The 17569-nt window shown below is 42.5% G+C and overlaps 1 protein-coding gene across 1 annotated transcript in view; it reads right to left on the bottom strand.

Annotated features, from left to right (window-relative positions):
- Window positions 1–15664, bottom strand: part of LAMA3 (laminin subunit alpha 3) — a 119517-nt gene extending 103853 nt beyond the window's left edge. Inside the window, exons 1-2 of the mRNA XM_074879676.1 lie at window positions 15410–15664; window positions 9334–9486 (exon numbers count right to left, since the gene is read on the bottom strand). Of these exons, the coding sequence (XP_074735777.1) occupies window positions 9334–9486; window positions 15410–15664 (408 nt within the window). The remainder of the gene's footprint in view (window positions 1–9333; window positions 9487–15409) is intronic.
- Between the last annotated feature and the right edge of the window lie 1905 nt (window positions 15665–17569).

The raw sequence follows: 17569 nt of genomic DNA, 5'->3' as shown, positions 1-17569 counted from the left end.
CGATGGCAATTGCTGAGTGATCTCCCTGTCCTTATGTCGACCCACGAGCCGTTCGTTATATTTTCTCTCCCCTGTCCAGCTGAGGAGGGGAGTGATAGAGTGGCTTTGGTGGGCACCTGGCATCCAAACAGGGTCAAATCACCACAAGGAAACAAAGGAATATAGAAAAGGTCCTGCCTTCTCCAGGGCCCCATTGCTTGTAGTCATGTCGTGGAATAATTACAATGACCTTCTACCTACTCTCCAAAAAAGCAGATGACATCTGCTTCAGCTTGTCATACAGTTACTATATTCTTTTACTTGGGTGCTACTCAAAGCACTGACACAGCCAGTCTTGTCTCATCTTTCATAACAGGTGATACCTTCTCATAAGTGTAAGCAAAATAGTAGCAGTGAATTCCATTTCCACAGTGCTTCCACACTGCTGAAGAAATACAAGACAAGCTCACTTACACATCAGTGTCACCCTAGACTATAACCTTTCATAAGCCTCTAAAGAAAAAAGTGGCCAAAATGAAGGCACACAACAGTAACACAGCTGAAACAGCACGTGGCACCCGTCAAACACCTGTATGCCATGTCTGCTATGCAGCTGTGGAATTTGCTTAACCCTGTGACTATTCAGAGCATGTGAAGATGAAGTACTGTCCAATGTGTGTATTATATCAGGAACTCTGCAAGTCTGCCAATACTTAAAGAACTGTCTTCCAACACCACACTTTGCATACTTCCATGCAAACCACAAAATGGAAGAAAAAAATGTATGGCAACTTCGAACTACTGTTGCATAAGAAATCCTTCAATTCACATGCAGCTCTCCTTACATCTCATAGTTTGAAATACTGCTCAGGTTTGTACAGTCACATTCAGAAAAGGGAAAGGGATAGGTCTTGATAAAAATTAAATTAGTGTTAGTTAATGACAATATATCACCAAAACTTAGTCACCAACCCTATCATCTGTTCTGCTTCTGACTTCACATGGCTGCCAATGATTTGGTTCTGACCTGGATCAAGGATGCAAAATAGCACCCGAAAATCCAAATTTCTACTATGATTGAATACTGATCAAGTTGATGAGTGGTCTCTCTCCAGATGTGATGAGGCAACAGTGGAAGAAAAATAATCCTTGGCTTAGCAAATAAATCCTAACTAAAGATAGAAGAGTAACCTTGCTGACATAAGACCTAGAAAAGCAACCATTAAAACCAATTTGAAGCACGTATTCTAAGCTGGCATTTCACTAATTTAAACCTTGATCCCATTGCGTTGACAGAAATAAGACCTACCCTGAAAAAAAGGCATGATAAACTCCAAGCAATTTTTTTCTTAAGTCATTCACTTTGGGGAAAAAGGAGGCGAGTTCCTTCATTTTTGAAAAAAATGTTTATTTGGTTGCTTTTAAGTCAAATTTCTTTCATTAAAAAAGCAATCATTTTGCAAAATGGGTGTTAAAAATATAAGTAAGAATTAAATATAAGTGCTCTTTTGGTGCAATTATATAATAGTAAAAAAAATTTCACCAAAAAAAATCAGAAATATGGCTTAATAAAATTTCTGACAGTTTTCTTATATGAATAAAGAATTAAGTTTAAAAGTAGAAACAGTATTTTGCTTCCAGTAATGGAAACAATCCACTCTGGAAATGCATGCTTGAAAGAGGATGTATTCGTGTAAATGTCCCAACACCATATCCTGCTGTAATCTAGCAGCATGGGTCAAACCTGATTGATTGTCAACAGCTGGAATTTAACCAGTTCCATATTGATGTGACCTTTTCCTGTTCACTCAAGGTTGTTCAGATTTGAAATGTTCTTGCAAACAATGGCCTTAAAGATTTATAAAAACCCAGATAAAATTTTAAAAAATCATCCAGTAGAATGAGCAAAATGTCATGTTCATCTGAGAATGGAAATTATAATTCAGTGCTAGGAGTTACCACTATTACATTATAAAGACAGAAACATTTCTATAGAAACCGTTACAGGTGAATTTAACAGTGTTTTAAAAGAGCTCATTTAAACTGAGTGAGAATCACACTGTACCATTGTTGTTGATGATACAATATTCATGATCTCTAACAACATGCATACTACTTGTCTTAACCCAGCAGAAAGAAAACATCCTACGACCACTGCATTCTCATGAGAAATTTAAAAATTACAAAATTACAATTTAAAATATTTTCTCCATTTTCTCCTTAAAAGTTTAAACAACTCTTTAAATAGAGGAACTCCTAAGATTTGTTTGAATCCTGAAATACACACACAAATGGAACAAAGATGTGCATATACAAAAGTATAGCATATTTTCCTCCAATCCTACCATCATAGACTAAATACAGAATACTAAAATGCTGGAATGACTTGTTTGCTAAATGTTGGACATAACCTAGTACAAAGAAAAACCACACTATGTTCTGAACAATCGTTATGCTGTGTGCTGCACATGTAGCAAAGAATTGTTCTCCATTTTTGGCTCATGAAGAACAAAAATCCCTGGAGTGTGGTAATAACTAGAACACAGCTAGAACCAGGTAGATCATCTATCTGATCATTCTAATCTGAACTGTAGAAGCATGGAGAACAGCTGTTCCCAGCACGACAGTACTTCCTCAGACTGTATTAGCAGATATATTTACACCACCAAAACTTCCCTCAACATAATATGACTGCTCTTCTAGGCTTCTGACATCATCTTGAATAATGTCACTGGGGTTGGCATTACACATTACACAGAAGATAGTGAAGTCCCTGCACTGAAGGACCTCTGCAAAAGATGCCCTGCATTAGCAGACATGCAACCTTTCTCTACTTGCTGATATGCTAGTAAAGAAAGTGAGAAAGAGGCAGAAATCTGATGATTGTTCAATACATAAACAAAACTTCTCAGACATGGACCAGTGCAGTAGCGGGATGCAAGGAAGCGTGACTTGTGCACAGCACCCTCTCCAGAACACACCTTAGTGCCATTGATTTCACAGGGTTGGCATGAGTCTGCCCATTAGTTTCTTAATGGATTGAGGCCTTAAGGTCTTGAGCATTGATTCTTCTCCAAGACAAAGACATATAAATAACAATCTATTAAATGAAATAAAAATCCCACATACTCTGGTTAAAATGAAAGGCTTTGATTTCTTGTGGTTACAAAGAGGCGAGCACCCCCTTCTTCAGTGACCTCTCAGTTGGACTTAAGGCACCCTTGCAGATCCAGAGACTTAATACTCCTGACAGTCAGTATTTGGTAATTCCCAATGATATATTTCACAGCTGGAACTGTAATATAAAAAATGCCAACTAGAGAGAGCTGAACCAGCCTTTTTGGCAGTTGCCAGCCACACTTCTGGGTATGTGGAAAAGCAGCTATGGCAGAGGTGTAGAGAAAAAGCCCATGTAGGTAGTATCCAAGAGGCAACAGATCCACTGAATGTGCTCCATACAGTTTAACCACATACACGCATATGCAGCAATGCTAAAAGTGCGTGACCAGTGACAGTGACTGGAGAGGCTCCCAATGCACAGCATGCCAAAGTCGTTCCTTGCGTGCCAGCTTCACAGTCTGGGGTGCAGAAGCCAAGAATGAGTGCAGGGCTTCCAACATTGTTCAGTTAGCACTGCACATGTTGCATTCATATCACTTCTTTGTTTAACTAGCCACTGAGGCTAAAAAGCTACACTTTTGTTTAGTTATGTAAGTGGTGCCTGCAAATATGCTCCACTGACAGGTCTGGAGATGTTAAGTTTTTCTCTATCACAGTCAATGGGTGGGACCAGAAGGGAGAAGCTCTCCACACTTCACACAGTATTCTGGAAAGAAGGAACACTTCCAGAAATGAAATTCATTGTCCAGGTTGGTCTTTTTGCCAAGGCTGCAGGCAAATACATTAATGATTGTCAGTCACTATCCTGAAATTTCTCATGCAGCCACTTTTCCATTGAGATCTGGACAAAGATCAACTCAATGCTCATAATTATTTCTTACATATGGCCTATTTCTTCACAGAACACTGAAGCTATTCATATGGGAAAAGGATTTGTACAATTCAGACCTCAGTTGTTCAGGAGATAAATGTCCCCTTATGAGGGCTGCAGTCCAAAAGTAAAAAACATAGTACTGTCAGTGCTGGAAGGAAACACAGGGAAGTGCAGAGGGTTGGAGGCTATTAGCAGAGGCTCTGCTTTTACTATATTGAGTTGAAAGAGAGGTATTTAGGACAATGTATCACAAAATGAAAGTAACATGTAAGAATGAGCATGAAAAGGGAGGTGGGAGAAGCAGAAGTACAGACATGGAGGGAAGTGAGATCAATGAGTGGGAACAAAGACCTTCCTAAAGGGATGCTGAAGAAGAACCAGAGGAAGACAGTGTCAGGAAAGCAAAGGAGAGCAAGGAGAGCAAGACTTGCAAGATTTTTTCTGTATATTTTGAGAATACTAATTAATTAATATCAAAACCACATTTTAAAGCCAATGACATACATCTATTAATGCAAGCGTAAGTATAAAAATGCTAAGGCATTCAAAAGGTTTTTAATTAAAGCTTTAAGAAAACAGAACAATTGACTACATCTTAAAGGATAACATATGAGCAAGAAAGGATGTATTTAGGGTATTTCCCTGTTTAAGGCTGGCAGCTCAGCCCAGAATGAGCTGCTTGTAGTGTGACTGAGGAATAAATGGAGCGTGCATTACCCAATACAACTTTTAGAAACTTCTATCAGACAGCTGCTACTTAATCAGCTGAAATTGTGTTAATCTAGAGTTCACAAGTAGATTCACCTTACTGCGGTATGAGCCAAAATCAACTAACTTCAAAGCATAGTGTTTTGTGGCATGATCCCAAATCAGCTTCCTGCACAAACTGAAATACTCAGAACCAGTGTTCTCTAATATGAGGTAACACACGATTCTCTCTGCTGTTAGCATCTCCCTTTCTGGGTACTGCAGGGACAATATGGTGCCTTCCTCAGACCTAAAAGCCTCTTTTCTCCCCAGTGTGAACCAAAACAGCAGATCAGGGGTCAGTGCTGCTGCAGAAGCAGGGCTGTGCAGGAGTTCCAGAGGAAAGGCTTTGTCTCACAGCTGGGCAGTTCTGTAGGACTGCAGAAGTTTTATGCAGTGGTTCTCGTGCCCTAATTTGTAGGACTTCTTGGTGTTATTATAGAGGTTACATAATTCCACACTGGAGCTGGGTCTAATTTCAAGGTCAGCGGTAACATAGTCTTCAACAGTCAAGCACAATGAATGCAATAACTATTTTTGGAAGCCCAGTTCAATGCAGCTTATGATCTCCCAGCACCTCGACAGTTTCTTGCTACAGAAGAACGGCCTACAGGACACTATATTTTATAGAATGACAGTTAAATTAACTGTAACTTCAGACATATTTTAAGAAATTATGTCAATCTTTCGTAAGTTAAGAACAATTGTCTTAAATAACAGCAATTAGCCAAAGCTTATTAATAGTCCCAACCACAAATATTCTTTGTAAAGCTCTGAACATAAAGGATTACTATCAAATATAAAAATTAAACCCATAAGAAATACCTACCGTACAAAAGCAACTCAGATTTGCCAAACTGCAAGGCTTTTTTACAAAATGTTTATATGCTTTAACTGGCATATAACATAAAAGCATAAAGTCCTCCACAGGCCATAACCATGAATCTTAAATTCATGGTTAAGTTTCCCTCCCTCCCTAATAAAACTACAAATTTGGACATTACGCTCCACTGTGTGCCTTTAATTTACAACATTGACCAATAATATCACTACATAAAAAAAATTCAACATTAGTACACAAGACTTCACCAAGCCTGTCTTTCAGTGTTATATTATTGCCACAAAAGCAGAGTAAAAAAAGTGACACATAACTAAAAGCAACAATAAAATTTGTGGACTACACTTTTTGAAGTGTAACAGTTAGACATTTCTTTTTTATCATACACTATCACGTGATCCTGAACCTTCATGTTCTTCTGAAGACAGAGTTCAGAAAAATACCTGGGGGAGCATTACTGTAGTATCTGCTGATCGTTAAGCAATTCAAAGATGAGGGCACACCTGCTAAAATCAGGCAATCCAAAGAGTCAGGAGAAGGACAATGAATTTCAGTCAGACATTCTCCATTCAGAATTTTAAAATATGTTGAAAACTACATTGGGAAAATCAGGACCAATTAAAGGAATAAATGAGACTTCATTTGATCCAAATATTTTAAGCAAGTCAGGAATAGTCACAGTGTAAGCAGGTATGTTAACAGGATTGAGAGACTGCCGCAGGGATCAACATTATAATTATTATTATTCAAAAGGACTGTGATTGATTAGAAATGTAACCATAGTACAGAAAGTCAGAAAGGGAAGCAAAGCAGGGCTTTTGCTTTTTCTCATATTACAAAGTACAGCAAAATTAGCATTTTTCTAGCAGAAAGATTTAACATCCTGAAGGGATTTTAACTTTCAAAATCACCCCTAGCCCTTGTGAAACAGAAGCAGCAGCAGGTGGGTGTTCTGTTCAAACTCCATAGTAGTGAGTGCTCAAACTTCCATCATGGTGTAACTATGCAATTAAATATCATCATCAGACCATAGGAAAAGGCTCCACTGGGACTCCCCTCTCAGTCTTAAAGATATAATGGCAGGAACACAGTAAATTAAAAGCTTCTGACATTGCACTAAGTTCTGCTTCCTCTAATTTTGAATATTTGATGACCAACTTACAATTCAGTCATTGCTTCCCCGCATGCATATGTACCTTACTGTTTGTCCTGTTTTGCACCTGCAAAAACATTTCCATATGTTTGCAGAAAAAGGTGGCTTATGTCAAAATAAAGAACGGAACAACTACTCAGTGAGGAAAACTACATCCCTGCTACCTTTTCAATATTACAGCCTGTGGTTCTGCAAGGTATTTAGGCACACATCTAACTTTAAGAAAGTTTATTTTTCCTTAAAAACCAAAACCCTCATTCCAGCTCCCTTGAGGGGGAATTACACTCTGAAAATTTCTGTCTCCATCAACTACTGAGAAAGTCTGCATGACTAACACACATTAACCTCTTAATTTTTAGGACACTAAAATAAGGTAAAATGAATTGGGGTCTCAGTGTTTACCTGTTTGCTTGAGTAGACTTACTCTGTCACAGTATTTCATTTTCTTCTTCATTATTATATTGTGCACTACTGTATGAATTTGGGGTGTGAGAATACTAGGCAAAACGTTGAAAGTGAATCTCAAGTTCAAACAAATCCTGAGATTAAAGTTTAACTGAGTGAACACAGATACGAGATAATGTCAGTGAAGTGAAAAAATAAATAAACATTAAAAAAAAAAAAAAAATCAAACGAATCTTACTAAACCCTCACCCAACCACCAACTAAAATGATCCCTTCCTGATCACAAGACTTTAAATCATTTTGACCTTTGTCTTGGGTCTCCCTTGTTTCCAAGTAAGGGAATTCAGAGTCACCTTTGAAGTGGTACCAGAGCAAAGAGAAACACACAGCCTGCCACTAAGAAATCCGTTAATAACTATAAGAATTTTAGTACATAGTGGTTGGTCTTCAAGGAGTCCCATAAGAAGAGGACACTTAGTTCATATCCTTTCTCTGAAGGAAGGAGGTTTCTCAGAAGTTTACTCAACACATAAAAAAGAAGGTGTCTGTCAGTAGATCCTCCAAAGAAGCTAACGAGTACACAGTGGGAATAAAAGTTTCGGATGGAGCAATGTGCTACACAGGTGGATGATGGTGAGGATGATGCACTAGTGTTGGTCACAAATATGCTGGACTACACTGCAAAACAAATTACAGCCTGCAGCCTAATCCTGCATCTTGCAGAGACCACGATGGATGCAAGCAGCTCGGAAGGTTAAGGTCTGCTTTACCAGGAGGTGATTGCCTTCCCATGCCTATCCATAGCACCCTGCTCTGCATCCAGTGTCCCTACTCTGTACACCCAGCCGGAAAGACATACTTCCTTACAGTTTGCTGGGAAAGAATGACTGAACAACTCACTTCACAGGAGCATAAAGCATCAGGGGATGCAACACCCCTCAATTGTTCAATGTAACAGAAAGAGCAACACAACTCTGAGGTAGGTCCAACCACTGTGTGCTAGGCTAACATGGACGCTGTGGCCTAAAAATTCATGAGGTTCTATATAGCTCTCCCTCCTTTTGTGGTACAGTGGAGAAAAGCAACCAATAAAATAGGCATGTTATTTATTTAATTAATAGAAATGCAAATTCAAAAATCACAGCAGTTTAGTTTAACTATTGATATCCTCTATTCTAAGTTGTCTGGCCTTTCTGCACTGCTGCTGTACTGGATCCAAAAGCACCGACTGAAGATATCCTCAAAATGAGAGCCATTCCAGTCATGTGAGGGACAGGAGCATTAAAACCCCATGCAACAGAAGATGTGAAATAATTTGCACCTCAATCGCCAGCAACATGGCAGCTTAGTCTTACAAAGAAACATTCTTCCTTAGTTATTCCTCCCCTTGCTGTCAACTAAATTGAATGCCTGTCCTATACAATCAGTCAATAAGCAGCTACTACTGTCCAAAATATATATACGCATATGTATACAGATATTTTGCAGCCCCTAACATATTTATAGTCATATATTTTCAGCTGGTGTGAAGTTGCAGAGCATAACTAATTTCCCTGGATCAGCGCCTAATTATGGCAGCTGAGAATCCGTCCCTATGGCTTAAAATACAGATACAGAGGCTTTACTGTTAGCTATTTGACTATCGCCTGCAGAGGAAATATGGGTGTTCATGTTACTGTCATATTACTAATTCATATTACACTGGTTTTGCTGTCCCTTCCCTTTTAGACCATGTTATCGGTATTTTCCTGTCTATCTTGAAGATCTTGCTGGATGACAGAGAAACAAGAAGGACCCTTGAGGCAAAGGCAGACTCCAAACATTATTCTCAAAATGTATGCACCGTAAGAGATCATGAAAGCTTCCTCTGTCCATGGAAAAGGAGAATATGAAATGGAAAGCAGAGCCCCAGTTTCAACTGAGCAGTCAGTCCCCCCTGTAACCTCTGGTTAACAAGTTATAGTATCTGTGCAAGAAAGCACCCACTCATTAAATCTGTGTCATGACAGTGGCAAGAACCCACATCATCAGAATTCCTGAAGGAAAACAATCACTTTAATAAAGTTAACTTCTTAAAAAAATAAAAGAACATAAATCAGACAAAAAAGATATGGTGTTGGAAGTTAAAATCATCAGTTCAAACATCTCTCCCAATTGCAAATCTTGCATATAGACGCAAGAAATGATTAAACCTCACCCAATAGCTCATGCACTTACCTGTCCCAGATCTAAGGTGACATTGACTTCATTGTACTTCAAGCCCATAGAAAGAGGAGGACTTTGCCACCAGCGCTCCGTGCCATCAATTGCATTGGTTACCGGGTGAGCTTTCCTGGGATCAGCAGCATTGCAATAATCACAAAACTGTCCCTGAAACACCACAAATTAAAAAGATGGTCTCAGCTGAAATCTTATGCACTGCAGCTGCATGCTGTTGTTAACTGAGATTCTGAACTAGAGCATTGACTAAAAATGGGGTTACATTTCACTTCTCTCTTCATATAGTGTAATTTTTAATGTATAAATGATTCCCCTAACTATTAAATTACACACTTATACCCTGAAACACACTGAATTTTATGTTACAAACTAAAATTTCAGAAATCCCTTGTAGCAAACTACAGTAAGTCTTTCTTTATTAATTAATTTATTGATACTTTGGTGAAATTACCTATACTATGTCTGCAGGGGTATCTGCAGAAAATTAATGAAACAAAGATTCTCAAACTTGGATTAAGACCAACAAACAAATTATCCTCAATTTTCCTAAAAGACCATGGAATATCCACATACGTACATAGCCTGGTATTAATAAAACCATAAAAAATACTCTATCTGTTACTTGCCTATAAATTTGGTGTTACAGTTTTATAATACTGCTTTCATTTTTTTCATGCCATTACAATACATTCTGAATCAGAGACTTCTGAACAATATGTATTCGTGGAAAATGCAATGGATCCTATAGACTGTTCCCTTTAAATTTCCCTTTAGAGAATCCCATTGTATCTTCATTTGCAGAAGTTACCACCCAACTTCCAGTCTACAACTAAAGCCACACTCTGGAGATGCCCTGATAATGTCTCTTTCATAGTCTCTAAAGCTCTTTGTACTCTTCTGTACAATAAGGATGAATAAACTCCAGGAAACTTAATTGTCTTTTAATCTGGCATCGTGGCTTGCCCCACAAGCAGTATTTTTATCTTCAAGAAACTGCATTTTACAGTCTACTAAGATTAGTGCTGAAACACTGTAATTATTTATTAAGAGATCTTTTTAGTGTCCCATCCACTTCTGACTCCAGTCACTGGGTGGAGATAATCAATGAAAATGCTAAACTGTGACAGGCACAGATCTCTGTAGAACCCCAACAGAAAAATGACATTTTCATTGAATGGCAGTACCCCTTTAACGGTTACTTCAGTCGGACAGTTGCTTAATCCGTTCAGCCTGTGAGGTGCTGACACTATTGGACTCCTGTTTTAAGTAAGGTAATATTTGCACCATTCCCTTTATCAGCTAAACATATTTTCACCAAAAAGATGTGACAAATCTTTTGTTGTTTCCACAACCCGTGTTGCCTGGCATGAAATATATTCTTACCTTTTAAGTATTAACAGAACCCCATATCACTGACATTATTTTGTTTATTGCTGTTGTCAGACTAACCAGTGTAAAGTAACTGGAGCAATCATACTTGTCCACTTTTATCAGAGGAATAACACTAGGGTTCTCACATTCTTGCTCAGTACAGTCTTGCAAGCTTGGTGAATTTAAGATGTTTATCTCTAGCAGAATTTGTTTAAGATCTGCCATAGTTACTAATGGATTGGAAACTACCTCTTCATTCTCATGTGATACAAATACACCATCTTGTGCCTTTCAAATACCAAACATACATGTTCACTGAATATTTCTGTGTCGGTAGTAATAATTTCAGCATCTGCATCTAGCAATGGTTCCATCCTGATCTTGCTCTTCCAGAAAGCCCAGAATATGATGCTGTTTCCAGAAGACATGGCTACCATTAGCTGTTCTGATTCAGCACTGCAGGCGTCAACGTGGCTGAGGGTTAACTCTTGAGAGTTCAAAGAGTTCTTTAGAGACTTACTAAATCCTCATGTACACAGGTTGGTTAACTGTGTCTGGAGTCATGTTGTAACATGATTCTCCTCTAGCTCTGTTAGAGAAGATGGTTTGGCTGATTTTCATACAAACTACAATATGCCAGGACACTGCTGGATTCAGATACAGTTCACTGCAGCAGACACCACATCAGCCCGTGCTAGCTACAGGCAACATTGCCAGTTTCTGCAGTGACAACAAAGAACATCGTGTCACTATCTGCAAAATCAATACACTGAGAAATCAATCTATGCACCAACAACTGCAGTTACCACATCAGAGCATCTTTCCTGACAAATGCATACTTGAAGTTCTGACATATGTATTTTACAACAGCACAAGCTTCCCTAAACAGTTTTATAAGGTGCATGAAACGTGGTCTTTAGATCTAAATTCACGTTCACAATGATCAGGCTGGAAAGACACAGGAAACAGTTGCAGCTACAGCAGTTTCAGCTCTGATCTGGAAACAGCCTCGAAGAAAGGCTGAATGAGCAGAAAACAATCGGGAGTATTAAATGCAAGCATTACATTTACATGCACCTATGTGATTTCAGCACACCAGAGCACTTGATCTGAACTCCAGATACCATGTTTTTCTTTTTGGGCACATAATTCAAAGAATTTCATTGCAACAGCTGGAGTTTCAGTTATTTAAAGTACATTCCAGCGACCCTGCCAACAAGGCAGCAAAACAAAAAATGAAAGAAAATAAATTATTGGCCAGAGCAGCCTTCCCTGCTTCCCACTAGCAGTTATCTCAGGCACGCTGTGCTCAGCCTGTCTGCTACAGGACACGTCTCCATTCCAGGAGACTGGGCCTCGAGACTTTTGTTTGAATTTTGGCTGCAGTTCATCAGGCAGGCAGGTGTGCATTTGCTGGTGACCTTGTCACCCTTCTTTCCGCTGGTTCTCCTGAGCGAAGGAAAAAACTGGAACTGCATGAAGCGAGTTTGCTGAAATACACCGGAGTGGACCAGAGACACCCAGGGATGAAAATGTCTAGCTTGTAAATTATAGAAAGTGACAACAATGAAGGATTTGCTCACTATTTAACACCTAGCAGTTCTGCGCCCATTGGCAAGGCAGGAGAGGTATGCAGTTAAACTTTAATTCACATCTGCACACTACTGTGAACACGCTGGCAGACAAAACCAAGCATGCTATTTATCTATCAGCTGCTGAAATATTTTACACTGCAGTGCATCCCTTCACTCAACACTGTTCTTATCAAGTCACTGTCCCACTTGCCAATGTGCTAAGGGAAACATACTGCTTCCCACGGCATATGTCCAGCACCACCTTCAGAGCCTCAGTTGAGCTGCCCGTGAAGGGACTGTCCACCCCACTGACCACCTCATGGAAGAGCTTTAAACGACCTCCAAACGCTCCTTCTGGATTTGCAGGGTACTACAGGCTTCATTAAAAGACCCATCACCAAATGACAAGCTGAACGAGAGAAGCCAACGACAGAGCAGTGGAAATGAAGCCAGGGCTGCTCTCTTTGCCTTATTTTCAGTGCTTAGGATAGCACTGGGATCCATCAGAATGAGGATCACCCTCCACACCTTCTTTCCCATTTCCCTATCCCTAGAGCAACAGCCACAATCCATCCTTGTAGGGACCCCAAAAGTGAGTGACTCAAGTGTACGGCGTTGCTTTAAGTTGAACTGGTCTGACGTGGTGGCTATTACACCTATCACTTTATGTAAAAGCCTCATGACCTTCCCTCCAACTCTTAAGAAACAACACGTGAATACTTACGCTGATTTTAAATCCTTCTGTGTAAGCTCAGCTTCTGTAAGAGTTTAATGCACTTCTCTCCCTTTTTCCATGAAAGAAGAGATTCTCTTATTTACAGTGTCTATGACCTTGTGAGGTGGAGTTTCTTGATAATACATACATTGTGCTGTTATCGTATTTTCCATGGCTGGATTTGCCTGGCCTTTTGAAAGACTTTCCAACCCTTCTTGAACCACAACAACTACTGGTAAACCACAGAAGTATTTATGTTATGTACCTGAACAGGGCTTTGTTAAAACTGGTCAGAGATGTTGCTTTATCTGTGCTTACACAAACGCTGCAAAAGGCACAACATGCTTCCCTGGGCCAGGGCTGAGCTATCAGTAGTCCTTCTGGGAACTTGAATCAGGCATGAATCATAACTGTCCTCTAACCTAGGACCCGTAAAGCAAATATTTAACAAGAGGAATTTCCCCTCTTTCTAGCCTCTTCCTATATACAGCAAACCCTCATCTCCAGTTGAGTGTTAGCATATAAAGGGAACAATTACAAAAAGCATCAATGTCAATGTACATCACACAACAGGCTTCGTTCCGCTTGCTTGACACGTTTATCTGATGTTTGCTTTGGCCGAGTTTTGTTATACTGTGATTTCTGATATTCCAAGACATGTTAGTATGAGATTTCACTGCAGCAGTGGGCTATAGTGTGTTGCTGAGAGATTATTGGGCTTGCTGTTCACCTGGTGGCATGGATGTTTCAGGCAACTTTAAACATGCGTGTTGCATTCAGTATGGATGGATGGATGGCCAAACTTCAGAGGTTAGAAACAGAGGACCGAGCAGTTTCCTGATCATCACAACCTTTTTTTTGTAACCTTAGTTTAAGCATGTAATACCTGTTACCCAGTTTTCCTATTAGTAAAACTGTGTATTAGTCAGCCCATAAGCACCTCCAAAGCACTTTGAGCTTTTTATGACAGAGGGCACTACACAGATGTTAAGGTAAACTGAGATTTCATGGTGAGGTAGGGAGGCATGGCAGAGAGAAGTTCAGGGCAAAGCACACCGCTGCCTGTGGCTGGCTAATGAACTTGGAGGGCAGGCTGTGGAATGGTGCACACTCCCTTCTGACACGACAAAGAGTACATACGCTACACCTTCTTAGTCCCCCTCTCTTGAGGGTCTGTCCCCATCAAAAAATGAGAAACTCTCTTACCCATTGCAACCTCTTCTGAAACCAGATATTAAGGGTTATTTCACTATTAAAACATACAAACACCTCGTAAGACTTTGAAATGCTAACTCTTCTTCTGAGATGCTAAAAATTTGCTTGCATTCTCTCTGTATTGCCTGGAGTCAGAAAGCAGACCATAAAGCTTTCGAAATCCCTTTCAAATTGCAGTTTTATTCTGGCTCTCTTCTCTTCCCATCAAGAGAGAATACAAACAAAATGACTTTGGAAGGTCTGAGGCTTTAGGAAAGCCCCTCGTTAACAAAATTCTGATCAAACAGATACTGAACACCCATTGCAGTACATGACAGAGTTTGGTGCATTTGTTATTCCTTCCTTACCCTCTCACGGACATGTTCATACGGGTTTCTAACAAAGGAAAAATGTATTTCCACTAACCTTTTGCCAGGAAATGTTGTCTTTCTTGTGACTGGCACAAAACGCGTGTAGTAATCTTATGCTACGCTAGGAGAGAACATCATCTTCCTCACTGCCCTCTGTACTTACACTCACTTTCAAGAGTCCCAAGGAATCTCTGCCACAACCAATGCACAGACGATGAGCCTCACATTTAGTGCTTGTAAATAAAATACCAGAAAGCCACCTGACTAAAACCAGCCCTCTCTCCCCGCCGCCCTCCGGAAAGATGCCCGCTCTCCGCCGAGAGGTGACCGGTGCGGTACGTCCCCACCGGCTCCCCCCTTTACTCCCTCCCAGAAGCATCACGCTGCTCTCCACGGACCGTGGCCGAGCGCCGAGGCCACGAAACGCCGCCCGGGTCCCCCCTCACCCCGCTCCAGGCGCCCAAGCGCCCGGCGGGACGCGCGGCTCACGCATCCCCGGCGGCGGCCGCGACACCGCGAGCGGCCTGGGCGGCGGGGCCGGAGGGGAGGGCGGCCGCTCCCGGCGGCTGGGGCGGGGGTGGTATCCACGGGGTGCCAGGACACCTGCGGGCAGAGGAGCGGGCAGAAGCGCCGCTGCCCACCTCCGCCCGTGGCACACGCCCAGCCGGGAGGAAACCCTCGAGAAAATGAGACCACGCACCTCAGCGTAACGCCAGCACCCACCCCGGAGGGGTCGGGATGCCCCAAAAAGGACGGACCCCCCCCCCCCCCCCCCCCCCCCCCCCACACACACACACACGCCGCTCCGGGGTGCGAGGGGAAGCGGGTCCCGGCGGCGGCCCCGTTACCTGGATCGCGCGCCCCAGGGGGGCGGCGGCCGGCCCCCCCACCAGCTTGCAGTACAGCTCCGGCCGCCCCCCGCCCGCCACCTCCCCGCAGGTGGCCGTCGCCCAGATGCTGGCGGCCGCCGCCAGGTTGAAGTAGGGCGGGTGGAGGCTGAGCCCCATCCCGGGGGAGCCGGAGGGCTCCGGCTGCGCGGGGCAGAGGGCGAAGAGCGACGGGAGGAGCGCCCAGAGGAGCGGGGAGCCCGGCGCCGCAGCCATCCTCTGCGCCGGGCTCTGCCCTCGCCTCCCTCAAGGCGGCCCTATAGCGGCGGTGGGCGGGGAGGAGGCAGGGGGCTGGCAGGGGGCTGCCTGCGCGCTGCCCGCGCGCTGCCCGCGCCTCCCTGCCAGCGGGCCGAGGGCTAGGGCGGGGCGAGGCGAGACGCAGCCCCGGTGAGGGGCGCCGGGCGGAGCGGGCCGCGGCCCCCGGGGCGGGACGGGACGGGACGAAGGGAAGGGAAGGGTCGGGTCACCGGCGCGGTGGGGTGTCCCCAGGTGTGTGCCCTGAGGCTCAGCTCCGCCGGCGTGCCGAGAGGTGACACCCTCCCACACCCTCCCCCCCGCCACCACACGGCTCAGCTGGAGCTTTCTAACCCTCCCCCCTCAGTAGTATGCGGGTTAATATTTTTAGCGGACCGTGAAGAAATCGCAGAGCATCCATCCTCGTAAGGCGTGACCTGTCACGCCACACACGGGCAGTAAAATGGAGGTTTCTGAGCTTTCTCCTGGCTCCGGGCTACCTCCCCATGAGGTAAACTCCGCTCCTCTCTGCAGGTCCCAGGGAAGACACCCCGCGCAGCCCCGCTGCACAAACCGCAGCTCCTCTTGCCATCGTCGCTCTGAGGCTGCTGGAAACTGCGGCCCAGGCCACCCCGCCGCGAGGCACAGCCGGTGCTCTCGGCCCCTGCCTCATCCAGGGCAGACAATGCACCTCCTGTCCTTCTGAAGGTATTTGGCACAGGCTTTGGATAACACAGAAGCCGGAGGGAAGGTTGGGGAGGGAGAAGGAGGCCTGAGAACCATGTCACCTGGACCAGGGGTTGCACAGCTTAATGACATTGCTGTTCTAAGTTTCACACCCATTCACATTTCCAACCCCACACACGCTTACGCATCCAGCATCCAGTTCTCTTAATAAAATTTGCCAGATTCAGGCACAAAGATATGGTTAAAATGCACATACCTCTAATATTTTAATAGTGATTCATGTGAGTAGCAAAGTATTTCATAACTTTATGAGGGCTTTGCTACATGCCACACAGCACTAGCAAGGGAGATCCCTGGTATACTGTTTCAGGCAGCGCCAGCCACAAGCTATTGATTTTGTCTGCAAGAAAATATCACCACCCTTGGTTTTGTACCTCTATGGCTCTAGCACACCATAAAGACATATCTGTAGGAGACAATTTTTGTATCCTTCATAGAAAAGTTGGCTTTCTTACATGTGGCGTGCTGCTAATTTAAATATATCAGATTTGACTATTCTATCCATAAATGCTTTCAATTTCTAGAGCAGCTTAAAAATATTCTCCTTTTCCAGCTGTGACATTGTGGAAGGAAAATTATCTTACTGCACATGTCCATCATGTCACTTCCTACAGTAGTTTGTACTTCATAAAAACTATGAGAGTTACAAACAATTGAATACAAACAAGCAACAGCATCTTCAAATGTTCCATTAAACAAAATGTCTCATTATCAGATAGAATACCCACTGATCTTTTCAGCCTATTTCTTGAAAACCTGTTAAATCGTAAGTATATCCTGGGGTGTATCAGTTTTTACAAATGGAGATCTGGAAGTAACTGATGTAAGTGGCCTTTAAGTCCAGAGCAAGCAAGCTGTTACAAAGGCCTGGCATCCATTAAATTGCTGAGCATCCTTGTCCTCTTTATTGTTAGAGGAACTAAATCAAAGTGAATAAAAGCTGATCTTTTAAGGGAAATCCATTATAAAGTACAATATTAAGAGGAACCAATGAAGATTACAATTACAAATATTAAAAAATCATCACAATCTCTTTCAGACCTGTCAGATTATCTCCAGGCTGGACATTCAGTTAGCAGTCTCTGAAAGATGTTGTCCTGTATATATCCAACAAGCTGTGAAAGATTCTTCCCTCTTCAA

Source organism: Strix uralensis, chromosome 1, assembly GCF_047716275.1.
Source record: "Strix uralensis isolate ZFMK-TIS-50842 chromosome 1, bStrUra1, whole genome shotgun sequence".
Taxonomy (NCBI): Eukaryota; Metazoa; Chordata; class Aves; order Strigiformes; family Strigidae; genus Strix; species Strix uralensis.
This window is presented reverse-complemented; position numbering and strand designations above follow the sequence as displayed.